The sequence below is a fragment of the Centroberyx gerrardi genome, chromosome 4, assembly GCF_048128805.1.
Source record: "Centroberyx gerrardi isolate f3 chromosome 4, fCenGer3.hap1.cur.20231027, whole genome shotgun sequence".
NCBI lineage: Eukaryota > Metazoa > Chordata > Actinopteri > Beryciformes > Berycidae > Centroberyx > Centroberyx gerrardi.
The window spans coordinates 13900945-13926074 of record NC_136000.1 but is presented as its reverse complement, the minus strand read 5'-3'; the positions used below and the strand labels follow the sequence as shown (position 1 = coordinate 13926074).

Genomic DNA, 25130 nt, shown 5'->3' with positions numbered 1-25130 from the left:
TGGCTACGAGGAATGTTTCGAAAATGACAAGATATTCAGTAAAGATGGTTAGCAAACTGGCCTGATATGATAAGTCTTCATCATGGAATTCTGACACTTGTTTCAGTTATATAAATCCGCAATTCAAAGAAATGTCTGACACGCCTAAAAACGAAGATACGCTGGGAACAGTATTAGTTCAGGTAATGTTTGGTTAATTAACAACGGATGAGACACCGTTCCTGCATCTAAGTTTTAGCGCCAAGCTAATTTTCGACAGATAACCTAACTAGTTAGCTAACATTAGCTTTAGAAGTTAGATTAGCGTTAGCTAAATTGGGTAAACTATGACAGTATAACCATAACACAGTCTAGCTAAGTTAATTAATTAATTAGTTAACTAAGGCAACTAAATCTAAGACAAATTGTCATAACTTTAGCCTACGTTTAAACTCCAGACATACATTTAAAATACGTATAACTAACCTACGTAAGAACTAGCTGGTAAAAGCTAAATTGTGTTGATTGGTGCTTGCCTGTTGTCGAAGGCCAGCAAGCTAGAGACCATTTCATACTGTAAATTACAGGTTCAAGATGATTTGAGACAACTGAAACACAGTCTGGGGAAAATCACTATCAGTGAGAAGGGAGAAACACTGGACATTCAAGCCTTGGACACTGCCATTCGCAGGACAGAAAGAGGCATCAGGGTGAGGATGCTTTCCACAATTGAGAATAAGCACTGATAACAATGTCGTTACAATATCATAAGACAAATGTAACTGACTGCTGAGGAGAAAGTGAGAATTGCTATGTTCTCTTGCTTGTAAATAGAAGCGTGCAGAGGAGTATCTGAAAACAGTGAATAAGCAGTTGCTGATTCTTCCCAGCATTGAAGACTTACAAAAAAAGACTGTGCAGATTCCCAAATGGTAAGTAAGAAGAAGCCTAATTTTGTTGCTACTGAATTATAGCATACAGTGGAGAGACTTGCCTACACTAGAGAGACTTCACCATCTCACTGTTATACATTATCAATGCTGTGTTTAGAATTATAATTAATTGTGGTGGTGGGTATTGTGAGCCTGAAAAGGATATTTTACACAGGAAACCTACTCTGGAGAGTATTACAGACATGTGTCCGCAAAGGGGAGAACGTCCAGGACCTTCACCTGGGGAAAAGGTAAACAACTACTCATGTTCAGAAATGTATACTTCTCCACTTGGCAGTAATATACATCATTTTGATATTGCTGTCTCTACATGTTACCATATATAACTACAGTTTTGAATCTTTTTCTTTTCTTTGTCTCATTCAGCACAAGTCAGCGTTAACAATGCGCTTACTATGTAATCCTGCTCACCCAAAGAACAGAGCCATTATGCACCAGAAATGTGGAATTCCTCTTCCTGATTTGCACAAGAAGAGCGCAAATTCAGTGAGTAATCTGTGTATGAATGTAAATTAGTTTATCTTTAATTGTAGTTTGGGAATACCAGATGTTTTTACACCGTGCATGCATGCTTCCAGTAGAAATTACACTTTGCAGAGACCTTTGATGACCTCATTCTTGTTTTAAATATGTTTTTTGCGGCATCAGAATCATTTTAATTGTTATATTTATTGATGCTAGAAATTTGCTGTGGTGAGTTGGTGCACATAACATTAATACAGCAAAATACACAGACATTAAGTCAAGTCAGGTTCATCTTTGTTATCCCTTAGAGGAAAATTCTGTTAATAAGCTTACAATACCATACAAAAAGATTTCTCAAAAAAAGTGTTGACAGTGCAAGTGCAAGGAGGGCTACTTCAGGTTGTTATTATGTCGTTTCATAGTCGCTGGAATATAAGAACTACCGAAACGTTTAATGCAGATTATTCCATAGTAAATGTTTGCTCCCTCTCCTACGATACATGTGAAGACAGCCATGCTAGAGTGGCTGTTGTTTTTCTTTTTCTGTTTGATTTTTGTGCTCATTTGCTGATATTAAACGACAGCAGACAATGTACAGACTAGTCTCAGCTGTATTTTTAGCATACCAAGACAGCACAAAGATGTGCAGTGTGCATGGGCATAGTAACTACGAGTAAGCACACTTAATATGCAAAAGTGATTGATGGGTGAAACGGGTAGTCTTTAATGTGTCTGTATACGTTTAGTGGGGTGACAGGCTGCTGTCCTTTGAGTAATGGATGCATGGGGAAGAAGAAACTTTTCTGGTAGTGTGTTGATTTAGTCCTGATTGAGTCATACTGTTTGCACATCCTACATTTATGAAACAAGTGGTGGCCAGGATCAGTGATGATCATTTCTGTGCATCTTATCCTTGAGCAGAACCGGCTGAAATAATATTTGCAAATACTATTTAGCCTTTGTTTGAACCTGTTTGGAGTAACAGATGTGTGTTGTTTTTCCGCATCATTTACCACAGCAGTTTGGATTGTGTCAGGTAAGTTGTCAATTACAGAAAAGTAAATACTTTTATGCTTACCTGTGATTTTCCTAACTTTGTGGTATTCACTATAATGTGCTATGTACTCCAAGCAGGTTCAAGAAAACACTAAGAACTTGCAAATGCTATTTAACCCAGGTCTGCCCTGGAGCCAGACAGGCTCTTTATGGAGGGGAGGTGACAATCGATTCTGCTTCCCAGATGATGTACTGCAGTTTGTTGTTAGATCAGGCAGATGGAGCAGTCTACAAGACAATAATGTAGGAGGTGACGGTTAATTAGACTGGGGCTATGTAAAACTGAACCAATACTACCCAGGAGAAGTTTAACTTCTTTAGTTGCTGGGGAAAGTAGGCTACATATGCTGTTAGCCTTGTTAGTAATGGAGGTGATGTTCTCATTCCACTTTAGTCTCATTACCTATAGATGACATCTATGAGTGCATCAGGTCTTAAACTATAATCAGAATGATCTTATGGCTTCTCATTTTTTTCTCTGTACAGTGAGAAATCGATTGCCTGTGTCCTGAGCCTTTATTGATATCAATTGTAGCATACAGCACAAGCCTCAGGGAAGATTTGATTAGGAAATATTGCAAGAATTTCTGCAACAACTAAGACGAATTGGGCATCATTGTTCCTGTCCCTGATACTCCCTTAATCCTAAGAACAGACAGTTTATGCTGGAGTGAAGAGTGATGGGACAGGTCTGTATTAATAGATGATTCAAGTCTCCATGCTCAGAGAGAGACAGTGACATAAAGGTCAGTTGGCTTAGTGATGACAGTCTGCACCTATCACAGCAAACAAATTAATCTTTGCAAAGGTCGGCATTCGTTTTAGATATATTTTACACACTTTTCTCTCCAACATTTTTTGGCCATCTATACTTGACATGAGAAATAGAGGCCAAGACTGTCACTCTGATACAGGAGAGGATGGAAGTACTGGCTGAAAAAAGCAGAAAGCAGCAGATTGCAGCACATCAGCATTCTTCTAAAGAAACTGGCGCCTGATTGCTGTGCTATGGGCTACTGGTTTACAGCTGTCTCAGGACAGAAGTGGGTACCTGCTCCAGCATGCCAATAAGACAGCCGTAGCTTACCCAACTGCTAACCACTGGCTCTCTGCCTGCTGCCTCCTCCTGCAACTCAGGCCAGCTCTTCTCCACTCTACTCATGCCAGGGAAACAGCTTTTGCATTTTAGCAATTTTACAAAGGTGCCACCTTTTCCCAACCCCATCTGAAACAGATGTGTGCCTTTGAGGGGAGGTTCTCTCAGCACCTGGCTACTACCTGTGGTCTGTCAGAGAGCTCAGTGGTCTGAGGAGAAATAAGGAGGAGGACATCAGGTGACAGGTCTGGAGGATCAGCAGCACAAACTTTATACGTGTTTTCTGACCAATGAGACATGTGAATCTGTCCCTGAATAAGGAAATTGAGGCTACTCCATATAAGCATTGTCCTGTGTATCTTAAATCAGGCCATGAAATCTAATTTTAGTTTCATTATGATATGTAGTTTGGTCTGTTCTTTTTTCAGTATTGTGTTTTAAATATGAGCAGAAGAGAGGAATGAATACTAAGTTGTAGCGTTTTTTATATTAACCTGTAATCTTTGCCAATTTGTGATTAATTGCTGCAGGAAGTGGGTTATTGGCCAGTTTACAACTTTGTCAATGTCTGTGTGATGGCTCTCCCACTTCTTAATGAATGCAGAAAATCTATTGTTTGTAATCATGTACACTACCCCCCCCCCCCCCCCCCCCCTTCACACCTATTCTGCCAGATAGTCATATTTTCTGACATCAACAAGCTGGCACGGGTCTGATTAATGGTTGGTCGCTTCCTAGTCTTTTACAAAGTTCCCTCTTGAAGAAAGTCTAGCTACTGACCCAAAAAATAACATTCAAATTTAAGAAGCTCTAGCTATTAAACTTGTAGTTTGTGTGTTTTCTTTGATGAAGCTGGGCCAGGCTTTTGTTTAAATGTTGGCAATGACTTTTCAGGACTGGTTCAAGAGCTACTTGATCGCTATAGAGAGCATATCCTCACAGTCAAATGTCATGCCTCTGTCACAGATCTGTCACAAATCTACCAGTTGAGATCTTATGACTGTGTTCTATTTAGGAAACACATCACAGAGTAATCACAGGTCCCACGATGTCCATTGTGCCAGGGGGACATCGCAACCTGGCAAGGCCTGAGGAAGACATGAGAGCAGGTAAACAGACATTTCTCCACCTCTCTGTTATGCTCCACATGCTCATTGCTTTGGCCTGGCTGTTTGATATCACTCAAACCACTATATTCAATGCCAGGCTACTGAGTTGTGATTTGCATTAGTCTTTATTTTCATTTTATTTTCAATTTGACTTTAATTTCTATTTAATTGTGGTTTTGAGATGCGTCTATTAGTCATAATTGGGCTTCTATTTAAAGGTTTGATGATCACAGAAAAGGATAATGTGTTGAAAGTTGCTATTGTATTTGTAAAATAATAGAAAAAAGAAATGCACAAATCCACCTTGATGGAGAAAGCACCATTGGAAGTACCTAGTGTGTATTAATGTATTGATACTAGTTAATGGCCTTATACTGGAGCAAATAACAAGCTTATCTTATAATAACGTATGATATCATTGGTTCTTACATTAATATGCATTTTATTTATATTTAAGGGATTTCAAGTCTATTGGAGAAGAGGCTTCCCTCAACAGTGCCAGATGCGCATATGCTTCGTTCTTTGATCCAGCAGAAGGCCGCTTCTCTTCACCGCAGAGAGGATTCCTGTTCCTCCAAGATGGGTCAGTGCTTCTCCAGGAATTCTACAGCAGATAATACATTTTACCTGATTCCTGCAACTTTTGTTTTATAAATTCAAGAGAATTATTTTCAATATGTTAGACATGAACACGTTCCTATGAGTAGGTTGAACTGGCCCACGTGTGATTTTCATTTGCCTGGTCATGAAGAATATTGCTTGGATATTGCTTGAATATGCTTGGATAGGCAGAAGTTCTGTGCTTGGAAAATATCCTGAATTTAGGAAGCTTGTCATGGGAACCTGATAACAAAAGCCCTGCCTCTGTGGCAATCCAGCATTTTGTGAGAGCTTATTGGTAAAACACTGGCTATTATTCATCCTCTCCTCTGCTCTGCTCTCTTCTGCTATTTCTCTCGCTTTCTGGAACAGTTTTAGTGCAAATCCCTCACTGAGTCATCTGTAGTTAAAAATATAGGGACAGCTGCCAGTCAGATTTGACAGTGATGGCTGGTTGCACCTGATTAACCACAGGCATTGATAGAGTACAGTTGAGCCTGTCTGTTTGTGACTCCAGACTGGAAGTCCAGGTGTCATAAGCAGCTGACATGGGGAAAGGAACCTGGACCCACCCATGAAAGAACTGGCAGAGAATGCACGCCCACCTGGACCACCAAAGCACCTGCACCTCCTCCCTCTGCAACATCCAAGAGCACAGGCTACAGGAGTATGATGCAAGGCTCCAACTGTCTTACCCCTGAAAGCCATCAGGTATACACACTGAACTAGTGGCAAGTAGATGTTAAATTAAATCAAGAAAGAGGTGATCAAAGACAGGATTTCATTTCTTTCTAACTGATTTCTGATTTCCCACAGTTATCATTGTTTTATCAAACTCTAGGGTGGTTGCTTCTCACCTAGTTCCCTGTGTTCTGCAGAATGTCCCTGTGCTAGTTCCTGTAGCCATCAGCAAATTCCCCTTCACCATCACAGAGGGACGGACTGACCCAATGGCTGCAGATTTCTGTCGCTTCAAGCAGCACTATTGCTTGTGCTGGGGTAACCTGGTAGATGCTCTGGAGGCCCTGGAAAAGCTGCTCAGGGATTTTGCTGTGCCTCTGGCCAAGGTGTGCGGGGAGCGACTGGCAGACTTTGGCCTGGGTTGGGATATTGGCTGGAGGAGGGATCCTCCATTGATGGGCCTTCTCTCAGTGCTTGAAAACAGGGAGCAGGTGTTGGACCTGGTGTTACGCCCAGGTCAGCGCTACAAGGGAGAGGGAGGCATCGAGGCGGCTGCCATCCGGATCCAGTCCTGCTGGAGGCGCTACTTAGCCCGGACAACCTACCTGCGCCATTGCCGGCGCAAGTGGGCGGCAGGGACCATCGCCATCTCATGGTTGATGCACGCTCAGATGCGTCGTGTCAGGAAGGCCCTGCAGGCCAGGCGTTTCAGACAGCTGGAGAATTACCGCAACAGAGCCCAGGTGAGGCTACTTATATCCAACTCTCTGCTCCCCCCTCCACTCAGTATTTCTCTTTCACTCCCACTTTCTCAATCTGCCTGCCTTTGTTTCTCTTTCTCTCTCTTTCTCACACTTTGACTCCATGGAAATCCAACAATGCAGCCTTGCACTACACATGTAGACATACATTGATTTAAAACTTCTAAATCAATTTAATTTAGACAAATTGTGAGCTGGAATTATATGGTTCTATCTGAAATGATTTAATTTATCCACATTTTCAGATATTCATAATCTTTGAAAGTTACTTTATGCTTGTGTAGTGTTATTTTCTTTTGTTAAAGTACCTTTTGGGTTTAAATATTTAAAAAGATCTATCTATCTCAGAAAGTACATACCAGATTGGTACCATAAGGTTATATTTCCCATCCAATCCCAAACTTCAGTGTTTCAGTGAGGACCAATCAAAAGCTAACTTTGAGCCACTTCCTGTCAGAGGCTAGCTAGTGTAGCCTGAAAGGGTAGTAATAATGGCAAGCAAGCCAGAAAATAGCAATGTTTTTAAAATTAATGACAATATGACCTCACTTTTTTCATAATAATACTGAAGGGTAGCCTAAGTGGGGCTTTTAGGCTTAATAGAGGCTAATCGCTGGTTTACCAACTAAATTCTTAGCTTTCTGATGTAATGACTAGCTTTAGCTAGCTAAGTCTAGCTACATAGTCTTAACATCAGATGGCCTAGAATGGCCATTGTTTTTTACTAACAGGTTTTTCATCTTTATCATCTGATGAATCTACAGTATGTGGATATAGGCCTAATATCATAGAGATATAACATATATAACTATATATGATATATATAACTGTTATATCTCTATGCCTAATATCAACTCCTGTCCTGTGGAAAACATCCTATTTTATGCACCTCCAAAGATGGTTACAATCCACGATTTGTGCTCGAATCTCACATCTGTGCAGGGAATTACAACAATATATAAAACCAGAATGTAATACCCCCCCCCCCCCCCTTTTTTTTTTTTTTTTTTTCTTTTTGTGCGTTCCAGTATTTCATTCATTTCATTTGATCATCATTTCAGCTTTAGAATTTGGAAAAAAACATTCTCTGAATAAGTACTGTATGTTGTAGTATTTTCTTTGGTCTCTGCTGCACTGGAGGCATGGCTGTTTGTTTTAGTTAGCTCCACCACTCTCTCCAACACAGTCTTTTCAAAACAAGCACAGAAGTGGACCGATGCAATGTGATTGTTGCTATAACCAGAATGTGTAGCTTAATTGATTTAGTATTTTTTTTATCGCAGGTTGAGAGCAGCAGAAACACAGAACAGCAGAGAGAAGCAGATAGACAGATAAACAGAGGAGAGTAGCAGCAACATCAGTAAAAAAGGAAGACAAAGGGAGAATTAGGGTTGGGGATTCAGGGTGAAAACAGGCCAGGAAGAGGGTGTCCAATCCATCCTCATGGAATACTAGAAGATACAAACAACAGTCGACAAGGAGTAACAACAAAAATATGTGCAGAAAATGCAGTTTAGTATCAGTGTACCAGTGAATTGATATAAATATTGTACAGTGTTGTAATAATAAAAAAATGTGGTTATGATAACACTAAAATTAGATTTAAAAGTGAAATGAGATTTTAAAGTGATATTTCTTGTTTGGCAACTGACATTGTGATTACAATGACTCATGATGTAATTTAAGGATTAGGGTTTTAAGGTTGCAGTGGAGCAGGACAGGTGGAGCTATTGATTGGGGCAGTGGGGTGGGGGGTGTCAAGGGAACATTTTTAAATCAACACGAAAATGCATTATGTTATAGTTTGTTGTGATATCAACATGAAATTTTGTTTACAAAAGACCTGAAAAAATATGAATAGAGAGTAAATGCAATTTTACACAATGGTGTCTTGCTGGGCTCTATAGAAAATACAATACCAAAATGTATTTAATTTGATTCCATCTAATTTTAATATGCTTCAAAACTGATAATAAAATTTTACCATTAAATCATATTAATTCCCATTCATTCCCATTGATTGTCTCACAAACAGTCAGATAGAACCTTATAGAGCCAAACCCAAATTGACCTTACAGAACCTTTTAAGGCTCTATCTCTGTTTGGGCCCTCTTACAAATCCAATTTCTAATTGTCCTATGATTTTGATATTTTGCATTTTAAGTACCACAGAGGTGCAGGTCTTGTTGAGCTGTAAAGACAGATTTGATTACATAACTGCTTTGCCAGCTAGGACATCAAAACTTTTATGCTCAATATCTCAGAACTGCACTCTATCCAGATAGAATCTTAAAATTCCAAGCTCACAAAATGAAATGTTTGTTTCTGATTAGCTCTTCAAGAGAGCAGTATGACAGCACAATCTTCCTAGATGTATAATGCTATGTAATTTTTTTTTCCATTCAGTGCAGATGTCATGTCTGCGCTGTCATCTTGGCTGAACATCTTTGAGAACATTGACAGTATATTAATTAGTACCTACAAGTTCATTTAGTTTTACCATCACTGTGTGTGTATACATGCACTAAATGTATGTTCTCACCCTTTAAACATTCATACCCTGTTAATTAAGCCTGCTAATCTTCCCCTGGCAGTAGCATCATGTACCTTGCTGATTGAATTAATTGGGAGAAGATGTTTCTAAGTAAGCGCTTAATTTAATTAAGGTGGTATTTTATGCTTGGTTTGCTTCTGTTAGGCCCAGAGAGAGACTGGCTTGATGTGTTTTAGCTATGCAGTGATGTGATGATTTGTGTGTGTGTGTGTGTGTGTGTGTGTGTGTGTGTGTGTGTGGGTGGGTGTGCGCTCAGGCAGTCCCCTCTCTGATCACTCCTTTTCCTCCATCCCCAGCATCTGGCAGCCAACTGGAAACACATCCAGTCCTCCAAGAGGACCATTATCCACATCCCGTCATTAGGTAGCTCTCTCTGCCTGCTGCACACACACACATCTGATCTAGCAGCAGTCATCCCGTACCCCGACACTCTGCTGCCCCAGTCTGTGGCACTGGTGGAGCCGCCCTGTCTCATTCAAATGGCTCTCTGCAGGAAAGCACTCAGAGGATGATGACAGTCCCCATGCCAGGGAACTGAACAATTTAGCCTCAATCGCCATTTAATTTGCAGATTAAGCAAATGAAAAGCCATTATGTTAAATATTTTCAAAGAGGCACAAAGGTCTTGCTCTACTGCTGAGCCAAAATAAAAAAACAAAAACCCCAAAAAAATCAAATAACAAAAAGATTAAAAAGCTACTCTGTTTTTGCACTAAACATAGAGTGCAAGCTATGATCGTTTCTTGTCCTAATTTCACTGTGGCGCTCACATTTAGACTGTAATCAGGCATGTGCATTGTAAATCATTGAGCGATTGTCTAAAATTATTAAGCCTAATTACTAGCAGATGGAATGCTTTATTTGCACTTGGGGTGGCTACGGAGAGTGCTGTGTGAGCAAGGATAATTAGAAAGTTGAACCCCATTGTTGTTAATTAGCATGAATCCAATCATTTAATTACCTTGATTCATTTGAGGATTCTCTCTCAGGCAGAAATCCAGACACACATAGAGTGAAATCCTGGAAGTATCACTGGATGTAACTCAGTGGTGGCTGGACATGGCACAACAGGGCTCCTAGAACACGACAGACACTGTACCTGCTAGTTATTAAGTTAAATTAATCATCTGATTGCAGTACTGCATGACTAGACTTAACCACCCCACCCCCCAGCCTACCTGCTTTCCTAGTAGCTTACAGAATTGAGGATAGTTTTACAAAGCTCCAGGTTTTGACTAAAGCCAGTTAGAGAAAATATGAATCTTTCTGAATGTACCATGTTGTGTTGTAGGTGTAAGTTTGTGACCCTGTTCTTTGTGGCAGGCTACTCCCAGAGCCAGCGCTTAAGCTTGAAGGGGTTTGACGTCCTACAGAACATCCAAATAAGCAGACTGTGTGATGTTAGAGGTAGGAGCTTTGCATTGCCTCACCACCATACACACACATCAACTCTCCACACACACTTTACCATAACCTTTCAATAAGTTGAACCCATAATATCATAATATTTGATGAAGTCCATGTCTGTGTGTTTAGATGAAAATGTGGAGGTGATCTATGTCTCTCCCCGGCGTCTGGGGGACGACATCCTGCACTATTACAGCAGCCTGCTGAAGCTTCATGGAGCCTCGGAGGTGGGAGACGCAGGACCCGCTCAGTCCTCTTCCTGCATCAAACGCTTTACCATCCTCACACCTGATGCTGTAGAGTATTTCCCGGTAAGGACAATCACACCCATTTTTTTTGTGAAATGTGAAACTTTTGTTGTATAAATGTGAATGTACATATTTCCAGCAATATCTTAGAATCTGTTGTTGCTTAGAAATCAACTGTTTGGCATGAGCATCTGTAGTTTGTGTACTGTCCTGTAGAGGGTACCAGAGGAGATTGTTACTAAAGAGTTGTGCTGTGACAGTTACACTGTGTTTGTCTGTTTTAATATTTTTAATTTCCTTTTAGTAGTTTTTAAATGGAACATCTACATTAGGTCAAGGTAAACATACTCAACTTATATTAAGTTAAACTTAATTAAAATATATTTCATGGTTTCTAGCTGGTGTTCAATGAATAATTAAAATGCATTTTAATTAACCCAATATTTATTCTATTGAAATGCTGTGTTCTTTAGCAATTCTGCATTGTTTTGATTATTTCAATATAATAAAATTAGGGGTCTTACTATGTTGTGTTTTTACATCCTACGCTTTCGTGCTAGATTAAATGTACAACATGGCATGGTCTTCTTCATTTCTCCCTATTGATTTTCCTGCTGTTTTGTTGTTAAACTGTGCCAGACGTGTTGCTGAGATGAATCACTGCTACCCATGGCTGGCAGCGCATTCTGCCAGTGACAGAAGGGATAATTCCATGTGGATCAAATAAATACAGATGTGAAGTAATTAGTTGTATTCCCAAGGAGCTCATTGCTAGCACACATTAAAGATGTGAAGGATAGGGGAGGCCTCCCACCGGCAGCTTTTATCAATTCAACCTGCTGGAATACAGGAGAGGTCAAAACCCTGCTGGCTATTACAATAATAGATCTGTTGTGTGTACACAGTGATAAATCAGGTCAAGGAACAACCCTTGGAAGAGACACAGAGAACTCCTAGCTCCTGCCGTAATCTTACTCCCCTTCTCTTTCCCAGACCCATAACATGTGCCTGTCCACGCTGCTAAAGTACAGCCCATGCACCCTGCAGCGTATCAGGAACCTGATCCAGGGCAAGGAGGCCTATATCGTGGGCGGAGTGGCCCATGTGGATGACCTGGCAGTGGCTGATGAGCTGGGAGTGCCAATCCTGGGCCCAGAGCCGGCCGTAGCGCAGCTCTACGGCACCAAGTCTGGAGGGAGGAGGATCTTCGCGGGGGCAGAGGTTGATGTAACCCCTGGGCAGGGAGACATCTACTCCTTTAACCAGGTCAGAGACCAAAAACACACATGCACAAATGCACACACAGACTCCGCCACAGCATGGGGTCCCTCAGCAGTGCCAGATAACATGGAAGATTTATATAACTTTTCAGTTGTAATTATATTTGTCATTTAGTTTGTAATTCGCGTCTGTTCTTTTGGTTTAGCTTCATGAAACGCTGGCCAGGCTGATGACTCAGAACATGGATGTGCAGCGCTGGCTTTTCAAGGTGGACTCTGAGCAGGGCGGCCGCGGCACGGCGTGCTGTGATGTGTGCCATCTAAGCTGCTATAGCTGGGCCCTGCAGGAGTACCGTCGCCATGGTCCTGATCTGTGGAACACAGAATGGGTTCAGGTATAGATATGACCGAAAGGATTACATCATTCCCTCATTATCACAAACTGTGGGATCACTTCTTAAAGCACATTTTTATAGATGTGTTTTATGTCATATTTTATTGAATTTACTTGCCTTTGATTCTTGTGTGTTTTATTTTCCTTCTCTTTTATTTATTTCCCTTATTTCTTCTACTTAAATTGATGTTTTTACTATTATGCCTTGTTTTTATGGCTTCCTACAAAGCACTTTGTAGACTCTGGTTTTAGAGAAGTGCTACACACATAGTTTATTGCTGTTATTATTACATCCATACCAATGAGGAATCAGCCATTTAAATTTAAGCTCTTATAGTAACATCTAGATATTAAAATGGAGTGTGTGCTCCTGGTTGAGACTAGACTAAGACTAGACAGGTCACAAATGGGTTAGATTCATGCCTCTCAATGAATGAATCAAAGCATAGGTCACAGTGGGGTCAGAGAGACACCATCATTCAGCTCGGAGTAGGTACCTTAACATAACACACAGCGTTGGTCCCTGTGGTACAGTATTTTCAGCATCATCCCTTAAGCCACAGAGCATTAAATCAATACCTAAAATATCTGAGTATACACACAGCCATTATCTATCCTCTGAGGCACACCCATTAGTTAGTGTTGGTGTGTTAGAGAGGACCGTAAACTGCCCAGCGGTATTAATCCCCTCACTCACCTGGCAGTGACAATTAAAACACAGTACAATAATTCTGGTCACAGATTACTCCTTTCTCTGTACATTGGTGTATATGCTAATGAACTCATGGCTTATGTCTTCAAAGTAGATTGAAGTGCCAGGGGGACTAAAAACTTTAATCCTTAATTGCAGCTGATAGTATTTCTAGCATTATTGCATTGAGTTTTTTAATTCTGTGTCCATCCATAGCACTCATTCAATGGTAGGGATGTGCAAAAGTCAATTTTTTCAAGCTTGACTAGTCGGTGGGTTGGCAGAACGATTAGTTGACTAGTCAGTGTCAAGAAAGGCCAATATTTAAATGAGGCTGTACTGTGGATAGGCTTAAGAACAAGTTTCTTGGCTATCTTAATAATAAAAAGCATGAACTGTGCATTTTTTGAGGCAGAATGCTTAACAATTTCTTCTTAATTTAATTAAGAAAAAGGGCAGAAAGAAAGATAAAAGATATTTCTGGTCTATTTCCTCTTTTGTACTCGTGCTGAACACGGACCTGCAGCCTCAGTCTAGTTTAGAATTTCTATGTGATGACATATTCTAGATGAATCATGAGACTTTAATAGGGCGTATTTAAGACAGTTTTCCACAACTTTTATAAAATTGGTGGGATTAGGAACTTTGGTGTCATAAAACAAAAGATCAAAATATAGATCTAGGCCTTATTGGCTTATATCAAATTAGTAGACATGAAAACACTAGTAACATAGTGCACAGTGTACAACAATAGAGTTGACTGTCTTAGCCCATCCCTATTTGATGGGTCTTTCTCTTATTATTAATGGGGATGTTGGAATACAAATACTGTAGAATTATAAATCTGATTATTAGGATTATTCCATAAAAAAAATCAACATTCACTTTCTTCTTCAAAGAATATATTCAGATTTTATCTGAAACTTATTCAAAACAAATAATATGTACTTAATCATTAGTAAAGTATTCATTTAGTATGGTTGAAATCTGTACACAGCTTCTGAGCCTCTGGCGCTTATTTCTCATATGCTTACAAAGTAGCCTTTGATTTTCTGTCATGTGTTAATTACCGTATTTTGCCATTTAACAGGGAGCTTTGTGTAAACTAATTACAGGCTAATCATTGTGGGCTTTGAGCACAATGATTTTACTTTTTATTCTATTCCAAAGAGCAGCAGCCATCTCAAGCTTCTTATGGCTCGCTCTGTTTTGCTCCTATTAGCTCCTTCTTTGATTCATAGTGTATGTGTGGTGCAGGGCTGTAATTGTTGTGGCATTGGTGCTGTTAATTATGGCAGAGAGCGGCTGAGCCACAGCCAAGGTCCATAATGGTGGCTGAGGCAGCGCAGGAAAGTAAATGGGGTTTGTTTCACCAGCTGGGGTCCCATGGAGAGGGAAGAGTGCCGAGGCCCCCAGTGTAGGCCGACAGCCTCAGGGCTTCTGGGCCATATGGACACAACACTTTAACTGGCCTTTATTCTACACCTTGCTCTTTTAATCAAAGGCAAGCCCACATCCTGTGCTCCTCATAGGATGAGGTTTTTTTTGTTATGACATTGTTTTCCCTCAAAATGTATTAGCCCCCTAAAGTTATTATACCGTCATTCTCCTGTTATGCTTATGCTTATGCTTATGTATATTAAAGCTGGCAATTTAAACTTTATGAGTTCTATAGAGTGCTGAAAGCCTATAGAACTATGTTGTTGCATAGACTCAAACATATGAATATTTTATATCAATGTATCTCCTTGCTATCCTCTCCTCACAGCAGAAACTGTAGATAGATGCTCAAGCATGGCAGCATATTTTGAGATATAGCACTCATTACTGTAGCACTTGGCTGAAAGGAAATAGACCTAATTGCAATAGCAATGACAGCTAGTGAATAGGATAGATACTCGCAATTCTGAATATTTGCAAACATTTAAGCATAAGGTTTATAGATGTGTAAAGCCATGTTCATTAAAATAGTAGCAATTTAATGAATTATTAATGAAACACAAATGATTAAATAAAGCATTTCAAATATTAATTCATAATTTAACACCAAGATCATTGTTTACCAAAAAATAAGCAAATAAGTGCCGATTAAACTACAGTATATATTATAAAAATATTTTCTGTACTTCAATGTGGTGTCCCGTACCATTGATGATCACTGTAAAAAGACTGAGGGCATAAGAGAGTAGACTTGGCCTTACTTTAAACAGACTGCGTGCATATTTTTTAATTATTGCTTGTTCTGGGGGGCTCAGCATGAAGAATAGTGGACTGACACACAGAGAAGAATACAAGAATGCCATGTGGTCTTTAGAATAATACCAACCCTCCGATCCCTTTTGGCCATGGCAACGGAAGGCTGGAGGGTTAGAAAGAGGAGGAGGAGAGGGCCATTCTACACTATAGGAGCTTCACAGAGGTCTAGAGGATAGTGTGCTCCTCTAAATGTTGTGAGGCCCATGGCCTCCAGCACAATGTTTCAGCCTGCAGAAAGCCCCCAGGCCTCTTTCAGCATTTACACAGAGAGAGGTTAAAGACGTGTAGATCTGCACCCATGCAATGCCTGAAGGGGGCCATACACACACTTAAGCACTCAAACACACAGCTTGCGTATGGATCATTAGGCACAAGAGGGTAAAAATTACACCTAATAGCGTCAACAGATGGAGTATTTCTTTTTGTCATGCTGTGTACAAACAGATCTTGAGCAACACCTTATTTAGGTTAAGTTTGTCAACGAAATGGGTCATTTGATAATCACCACCACTAAAGAGTTAGAGGGACTTTTATACAGATGTTTTCTGTCTAAATATTGTGCAGTCTCTCTGTTTGCACAGACGACTTCCAATATCTACTGTTCTGCCTGAACATAATTAATCCCTAAGAATTTTAACCATTTTCCTGTGGTCCATTTTTGATAAGTGTTTGTTTTGTGTTTCTTTTGCTTTCACTTAAGGTCACAACTCGATGCAACTGCAATGTTTTTCCAGAGGGCATTTTGTTACCCTACTACTAAGATGCTGAATTCAACCAGGGATGCAAAATTATGGAAGTGAAATATGTTATATATGTTGTATTTAATATTAGTAACCCATATGTTTTATTTATTATTACATGTGAAATTAATCATGAGCTGTAGGTGGTTGAGGATGAAGCTCTGTCCCTCTGGCAGTGGTGGGACAGTGTTATAGTAAATTAATGTGCATACAAAGTGTATGGCAAGTCAGATTTTGCCCCGTCTCTTCGCAATACATAGTTTCTCAGTTGTTTCATTGTGTAATGGAGAGATTAAATGGCAATCAAAGAGGCAGGGCTACATCTATTTTATTTATGACCAGATTGCTTGGCTTTATGTGGACACCAAGCAAAGCTTGAATCCTATCACAGGGTACTGCTCGCAGTTTAAGTCCAAATAATTTATTGCAAAATACCTCTCTTTCTTTTCTTCCTGTCCTGCTGTTTCTCTGAACTGCATAGGCAAAGTCCTGGGGTGAGCTTGCTCTTCCGTTGAAAATGGCAACCGTTCCCTTACACTTTTTGCCGCACCATTGTGTGCTTTATGGTTTGTGTAGGGAGAATCACTGTGTAGCATTTGACCTCGCCTCTTACAGTACTTGAATATGATGATGGCTGTTACATGACTGGAATATCAACAGCATAATCTCCAGTTCCATCTCCAATGAAGCCAGACAGAATATACTCAAAACAAAGTAACGCTCTAGATAGAATGATAAAAGAACAAAGACATTATTTCCATTCAGAATTTAGTTATCTTTTTGACAGGTAAGAAGGTGGTTCAGTTTCACAGATTTTATTGTGTGTGACCAAAATAATTCCCCTTCTATGCAATTAAAAGAATATTCAGGAATCAACTCATCCATTTCATTTGGGCAATTTATGCAGTCGACATAAGCATTTAATTGCAATTTTATAGTATATAGCAAAATGACAGATTAACATTTAGTGGAGCCATTGTTGTTACTTGAATCATTACATTACAGCATGGTCAGATGAGAGAATGTACTTAAGTTGCCAAACTGTTTAAGGGACACCTAAAGCGAAAGTTGGCAATTAACAGCATAATTAAGTGGTGAAACCATTATGGCGTTTCCTAGTTACAGAAACAAGAGTGATATCGATCCCAGTCAAGCCCTGATTGATCCCCAGATAGATGGGGTTAGCTTAGGTATTCATCAGCCGCCCAGTGGAGGGAGTTGTTATTGAGGGCAGGTGCTGTCTCCATGGCTGTGAGTTAAAGCCATTAGACTCCTGAGGCCTTCTGATAATAGGCTGTCACTCACAGATAGACCCTCTCGCAGTATCCATCAGACACTCACAGAGAAATTGAAGCAGCCACCAAAGGTCTCAAGGATAACAGCTAGTCACTGGAGTCATCCGGATAATACAAGGGCATTTCCAGCAATGTGGTGGACACCTGGAATGCTATGATAATGGGACAAAATAAAGTAACCAAGACTTGCTCTCGTGTGATTGAATGAACAAACGTACATAGTGCCCTTAGATCTGCCTCCAACTCGGATCCAGTAGATCCCTGATGTATACACTTTAACTTTACTTTTCGCAGGAGCCTGTTCTGCTCAGATATCTAAATGAGGTCCCAGAGTGGCTGGCCCATCACGCCCAGCCTGCTAAAACCTCCTGCTATCCCAACTGGGCCTGCTTCCTGAAGACCTTCCTCAGGCAAGGTCAGACGCCTATTGTCAGGCACTGAATGCTATTCACCAGGAAATACTCCCATTTAGAATATGCCAACTCGAATTTCCTATGTCCCTTTGTAGTGCCCAAATGTTGCCTATGTGAACTGACAAATGAATTCATTCTCCTGTTACTCTTGTTGGTTATTAAACAGCTGCTACTGCCATGTTTTAAATGTTTCAATGAAAAAAAGTGCTAACATCAAAAGAGAGCTCAGGTGCTGTTTTATGGGTAACCTTTGCTCTCTGACTCAATCAACCTTGTTTGTATTGTAGCCATCCCTCTCTCCTCACCGTGCGTCTGTGTGTCCAGGTGGAGTGGTGGAGGCCTACCCCCCGTCAGACAGCGTGACCTGTCTGACAGTAGATCTGCTGCTGGAGCCTGGGGGTGTGGTGACCATGCTGTCCTGTGGAGACCAGCTCCACGGCTCCTGTCAGCTGGAGACTGTGGGCTCCTCTGTCCCTCAGACCTCTGTCTGCCCAGACACGCTGCACTCCATCTGCATGCGTGTGGGCCGGGCCTGTCTGCAGCGTCTCATCATAGGTTATGTCTCCCTGGACCTGGCCACCTTTCTGAACCACAGCACCTTGGAGCAGAAGGTGAGACACAGCCAGAGCAAATGGAAGCCTTAGCTTATGCTACCCGGATAAATATGTCAGGCTGTTCCAACACACAGTGTCAAAGCTCTCCATTTCACCATACTGGTCACAGAGATCAATTTTTAGGCAGGATCAGGGATCCATATGAGCAGATAGATGCCGCCCCTACTGCTCCCCTGGGAGCTGCGGAACAGGCAAGGCAAACAGTGGGCACAGGGACCAAATGTTTCACAAGGCCATCTAATAAACTGTCAGGTCTTATTGTGTCAATATACTGATTCCACCATTTAAGGTTTGCCCTTTAACCTTACAACATCGAGAAAGTCAGAGGCACCTATCTTTCAGACAATAGGTCATTCTAAAGTGATTTGACTGCTTCATGGGGATGTCCTGTCAGTGTTTAACCCCTGACTGGTTACTTGCAGCCCTCTCTGAAATTTGTCTAGTTATTAAAACAAGACATCTTGGAAATCTGATCTCATTTGTCAGGATTTAGTTTTGCTGAAACCTGCTTGATTTATGATATTGGAAATGGACTGGTTTATGATGGTTTAACCTCTGCTCCTAACATGTGGCTACATTGACTGTCTATTGATCCAGAGCTGTAAAATGAAATACTTTGTTTATAATATGGCCTATAAAATACTGAACATGCAATACAGTGGAGGAAGTACTGGACCTACTTCACAGTTTTACAAAGGGGTATGAATACCACAGAATATTTTCTCGTGTTTTGTTTATGTTTTTTTCCTAAAACAATCCATCACAAAGCAATGCACCATTTGTTATCTTCCTCCATATAGTGGATTTTATTCAGGACATTTCAACATTTTAGTAAATCTTTCCCTATGTATTTTTTTTTCTTTTCCCTGCTGATGCTGTATTTATTTTAGCATTCATAAATGATTCCCAATTAGAAATGGATTTAGAGTAGATGCAGTTGAGGGCATTTTTGCCACTAGAGGGTAGTATCTTATGAATTGGACACTAACAGATAGTGTGAGCCAAAGCAGGGTTACACAATGCACAATTTGTGTCTTGAAACTTCAAATATTTGCGATTGAGTTTTCATAGTAGTGCAGCGCTATATCTGATTCTTTTCATATATAAAATCCTGCTAAAAACATTTTTGTCAGAAGAACTGCCATAACTGTGGACTTTCACTTCATTACACCTAATAGTAATTGTTACATTTCAAAATTTCATATAGACAAACTAAGGTGTCTTTGCAGTGATAAAGCTTTGTAATACTATCTCACATCACAAAATATGCTATTTCTCAAATTTATCATAGTAACCAAAGCTGCTCTTTCTTTAAGAATGATAGAATGACAGCCCAAAAATGAATCTCAGCTGTGATGTTACCAGAAATTGAATGGGTTTCACTGACAGCGTAATTAAGAATAGATCATAAACAGTATGTGCTTCAATAGAAGCAGGAACATTGAAGGCAGATTCTTACTCGTCTCGCCACATACAGAGCCCAGACAGAGGAGAGCCACATGGGCAAACCTGTCTGGATTTAAACATCAATTTAGATTCAAACCTGTTGCTAAAAGCCGCCTACTTTATTTGATGGGAAGAAGTGGGTCACATATGTTTGCCCTTGCAGTCTTTCCTCACATTGTGGAATGGTGGAGCCCCAGCTGCAGCATCAGGGATTTTAATGAAAATGCAAGGCTATAGAAAACAGGTACAATCCAGGCTTACATTTCCCACGGCTCTGTTAAGAGCGACAATGGGACATCGGGGTATGATTTTTAGTGAGTCGAGTGAATGGTTCTGTGGAGTGTACCCATCACCCAGCCCCAGGTATCAACCTGATGCATACAGACTCACATCTATCCACTGGTAGCTACCTCCTGCAGTACAGGATGCTGAGTGCAATACATACTGCTGAACTGTTGTTAGACATGTATGCACACAGTCTGCAATTTTGTTTGATGCTTTGCCGAGGTCTACTTACAATACTGAATGTGTATATATTCTCTTTATGTTCATCTGATTCTGTGTATGTGTTTTAAAGATTAGGGCTGCGTTGTTAGTAAACAAAAATCAGATTGCAAAATGTACTTATGCAATTTGCAAAAAAGCTCTTCCAGATCACCACCTACAACAAACATTCTAGTGCTATGCGCAACCCCCGGCCTACAAGATTATTGCTGAAAATAATATTTACACAAAGAAAATCCTAAGCATTAACCCCCCATTTTTTATTCACTAAAAATATTTTGGCGTATTTCTTTAAGTGCTGAAAAATAAATTTTGCATGACACAGCCTTTTTAAAGATGCAAACATTTCATTTAAAAAAAAATCTTTACTACAATGTACAATATTGATAATTTATGATCTTAACTATTTAAACTCACTTTGAAAGGAAATGTTAGCCTTATCTTGGATTATAGCAGACTTTGCAAGCAAATGTAGCCTCTAGCTAAGTCCCGCCTTATCTGAATCACAATCTTTTAGAATTGAATAAAAAATATGTGAGAGAATTACTGTGTAGTATGGTCAGATATCCGTGTGCTAGTGGAGATGAAGCGCTCAGGTTGCAGACAGAGTGGGGTTCACAAGGCAGGCAGCTATTTGCATTCAGTGGCAGGAGCGTTTACTTTGACAAATAGGAACAGCAAAGGGAGGCAGCCGACTGCCACTTAGTTATTAACAACTCCTTCACTGGTGATTTATTTGCCACTTTTGAAGAGAGGGCATAGCTATTAGGTTATTATCGGGAAAATTAGCCCTGTTTAAGCGGAAGGCTATGACCATACCTGACCCCTTAATATACTTATAATGATGCCATTTACCATACATATCTGAAGTTAGCTCCTCGTCGGACATAAGCCAAACAAACTAGCCCAGGGCAGAATGGACCCAAATACTCAAGAAAGGATCTACTTTGTGCATGTGTCATTCCACAGCTGAAATACCTAAATCTGTAGCACAGAAACCATTAACAGTGTTTTCCTTTCTCCTGCCTCTCAACATGGATAATATTTTAAGGACTAAAAGGTATTGGCCCTGTTTTATCTATCTGTTTATAATGCTGCGTGGTGAAATGCCATGTTTTATATTCATTTTGCATGACATATGCTGTGACATAGGTTTCATGATGTGCTGTCTGCAGGTGTGGGCTATTGATGTGGACCTGAGATACAGTAACCAGCTGGCCATGACCCAGATGCTTCTGAGTTTGACTGGTGGAACGCTGGATTGCCGCACATGCCGTTTAGAAGTGCCAGTGCCAATCAAAGAGAAATCCTCTGCACGGCAGATAGCAGCCAAAGTACCATTTTATGTCTGCTTATAGTGGCAGTATTGATTATTTTACATTTATATGAAATGTGAGAAGCATTATTTAACAATTTAACCTAATGTATTTTGATGTTATATACTTTTACAGCTGTTTTTGCAAATTATATAGTTAATTTTTGACCTCAACAAGACTGAAACTAGCTGGTCTAAAACAAGCAGAGCTTCAAAACTAATTATTTTACCACCACAGTAATCACTAAGATAGATCAGTGTTTTGCTCTTGATTTTTGTTAAATACAACTAAATACTGTAATTACGCACTGAGCTCAATTGGTGTTTAGGTGCTGAATTCATTATCATTTTGATAGATGAGCCTAAATAATCAACACATTAATAATTCATACCGTATTCATTATGCATGTGTATGCATGCTTGAACACCTCATCAACCTGGTGCCAGGCCTTAAACAATAGAGTTCTTTTATTAGCAGCATGCCTGAGTTTACGCTTGTTAATCCGCGACTTGTATTATTTTATCAAACATTCATTTAGTTGGTGGCCTGGTGCTTCAGTGCAGCATTTGAGCCACTGCAGTGGTTAATGGCTTTAGCAGTGGCCATCATTAGGGGCCTGCATATTACAAACACAATTAAATCCCTGCTGGACACTTTTATTGTTGTGTGAGGGTCCAATGTTTGACAACTGCAAACACACGGCCATCGCAGCGAGTTATGGGCTATCTCCTGTGCTCACAGGGGCTTAATCCTACTGTTTGTCTCCCAAAGGTGCCTGTGAACCAGGCACATTTTTATCTTCTTGAGCCCTGACACTTTTAAGTAATCAACCCCTCTAGTGTTGCTTATGACACGCATATTCTCAGAATCAATTGTATTTTTTCTTTTTTTTATGGTGATATGTGTCATATTATTGTGCATTCAGTAGTGCTTTTGTCTTATGATGAATGCAAAAATGTGCAGTCCCAAAACTGTAGTTCCTTTGATTGGCATCATACAATTAAGTTCATCTTGTATTTGGCATGTCTTCCAAACATTAATTGTTCCTCCCCGCAGTTAATTAAGAAAGGCCCAACAGTTTACCACATGTGCCCCACACTCATCATGTTCACTAATCACACATACTCCCTAAACTCAACACTGACCCTAAGGACATGTGTACAGGGTTCAGCCATCTCTACTGTAGCCGTGTCACTGCTTCATGCACCATGGCACCACCACTTATGCTTTAACCCCGAATATAATTCAACGTAAAAATGATTTTGCCACAGTGAGAATTGATAGAAAGGACAAATGCCAGCAATCACACACCCCATTAAATTTTTTTCCATGTCTCTGTTTCTTTTTCTTGCTTTTTTTTTTTTTCACAGCCTCCTGCAGCTAATCGCTATGCGGTTATTGGGAGCCGCTTGTTTCACACTAACCTTTCCATGGTGTACCCCACTGTGTTCTTTAAGATGTGCAAGGCTCAAGGCATAGGATTTGACATGAAGGTAAAAACACTGTCAGGATGAACCTATTGGCCTTTTCATCAACATTACATCTTGTTCATTTTTGACACGCATCATAATTGATTTAATCCACACTATATGACGATAGAGCTCCTCTTTTATCAGTGTTCTTGTGACAATTCTTGAGAAATTCTTGTTTAATTGCAGAGGAAGGAAGGCACTGTTTTTGCTCTCCATGACAGCAGTGAGAGAGGCAGTCTTGGAATGGTGTAAGTATTTCTTTACATATCACATTACACTCATATACACATACTTATACTTCCTTATCAAATTGGAAAACTAAACTGCTTCCTTTCAGTTTATTCTGACATTAAATGATTTTAGGGTTCACTCTCAGAAAAAAAACCAACGCAAAATGGCCTAAAAAAAAGGCACAAACTGTTGACACTGAGCAGACCCTATAGTTAATTCCATCATGCCCTTACTGTGGGTCACAAGCATACAGTATCTGTTCATTTACTGATAAAAAGGTAAATATCACCTATTATACACAAGCTCATACTGTACAGCAAAAATTATATCTGTATGATATCCTCTTTTCTGAGTATGTTTGCTTTACCTCCCTCTGTGAGAATGGGCATGCACATAAAATGACAATAGAGTATTAAGTGGATGAAAGAGTTCTATAAACGGAGAGTAGAGACACTTCCTTCAGAGGATTAAGATGTCAGACCTCTGGCTTTGCAAATATTGTTCTAATCCCCAGCAGCTGTTAAGAGGAGGGTTATTTAACATATTTATCACAAATCCTTTAGCTTACGCAGTGCTGTAACGGTTAAGTCAAGCTCTGCTCACATCTCCCCCTGAAGACTGAGGATGTTGTCAGCCGAAAGTTTTCATTTAACCAACACCACCAGATAAACAAGGTGATTGTTTCTTAGCTGGCAACACGGGGATCATTAGTAAACTCGTTTGTTTGGGGTGTCGTTAATAGAACCGTCTCAGAGGATCTCCAGGGAGCCCTAGTGACCTTTGCTCGAAATCTGTCAGTCATTCATCAGGAAATATCATCCCCGAAAATGCAAGGAGAGACTAATTTCAAGGTACCATGTCAATGGCCTAACGATCTTCCTCATCATCTACATCATGAGACTATACTGTATATTCAATCGAGCTGTAGTAAGCTAGAATGTTATTTTCAATGAAGAAAGGTGTGACCAGTTAATGAAAAAAAAAGTAGTGAAATCAGAGCAAGTGCTAGAAAGACCCTGCTCATGTGGAATAGTAATGGGTAGTTATTTAAATTAACTTTTCTTCTTGTGTTTATTTGAGGATCTGATCAAGGACATAGAAGATGTACTGCAGATGACTGTTCAGAACAACGTCCAGGCAGTGGAGGATAACAAAGCTGCTACCTAAACAGATGGGTCACTGATACAACTAACTACTGTTAGCTGGGCAGAGGATCAAAGTTGATTTAAGGCAACAAACCAAATAAATACCTGAAATACTCTGTCAGTATCCATGATGGATATAACAGTAAATGGTCTGGTGGTCTCTTTGAGCAGGCTGAATGGACCTTAATATTGGCAAAAGAAAATAAACATTATTGAGCACCTACGCTGTTTCATTATTCTAAACACTAGGTAAATTCCACTTGGGAATCAGAAAGTGTCATTTAGGGAGCCATTAAATATTCATTCATTCAAATCATTTAAAGCAGACTCACCCTGTGTTTGAAACCGCCTGCTACCCATACTGAAAATAAGTGTGACGTAAAATATGTAGTGTATTTCCACTGCACAAAAAATGCCTGGATATACAGTACATTGGCATGAATATAGTATGCTGCCCAGAAATACTAGACATACTGAGATGCCC

The 25130-nt window shown here is 40.0% G+C and overlaps 1 protein-coding gene across 1 annotated transcript; it reads left to right on the top strand.

Moving 5' to 3' along the window:
- The first annotated feature begins 131 nt into the window (after positions 1-131).
- iqch (IQ motif containing H) lies at positions 132-24749 on the top strand. Its single transcript, XM_078283052.1, has 21 exons — positions 132-182; positions 567-689; positions 814-911; positions 1087-1162; positions 1299-1418; positions 4565-4658; positions 5116-5241; positions 5776-5969; positions 6137-6682; positions 9551-9617; positions 10578-10661; positions 10791-10972; positions 11903-12175; positions 12336-12524; positions 17800-17920; positions 18243-18529; positions 21658-21816; positions 23169-23291; positions 23457-23518; positions 24244-24352; positions 24582-24749. Exons 1-21 carry the CDS (start codon positions 132-134, stop codon positions 24666-24668), a joined length of 3171 nt encoding a protein of 1056 aa, XP_078139178.1. The 3' UTR covers positions 24669-24749.
- The last annotated feature ends 381 nt before the right edge of the window (positions 24750-25130 follow it).

Excerpts from the sequence above, each read along its gene's own strand:
- iqch (XM_078283052.1), top strand. The coding sequence starts at position 132 with ATGTCTGACACGCCTAAAAACGAAGATACGCTGGGAACAGTATTAGTT. Across the intron at positions 1,419-4,564 it reads ACAAGAAGAGCGCAAATTCA|GAAACACATCACAGAGTAAT; the intron begins GTGAGTAATCTG and ends TGTTCTATTTAG. Across the intron at positions 10,662-10,790 it reads CAGACTGTGTGATGTTAGAG|ATGAAAATGTGGAGGTGATC; the intron begins GTAGGAGCTTTG and ends CTGTGTGTTTAG.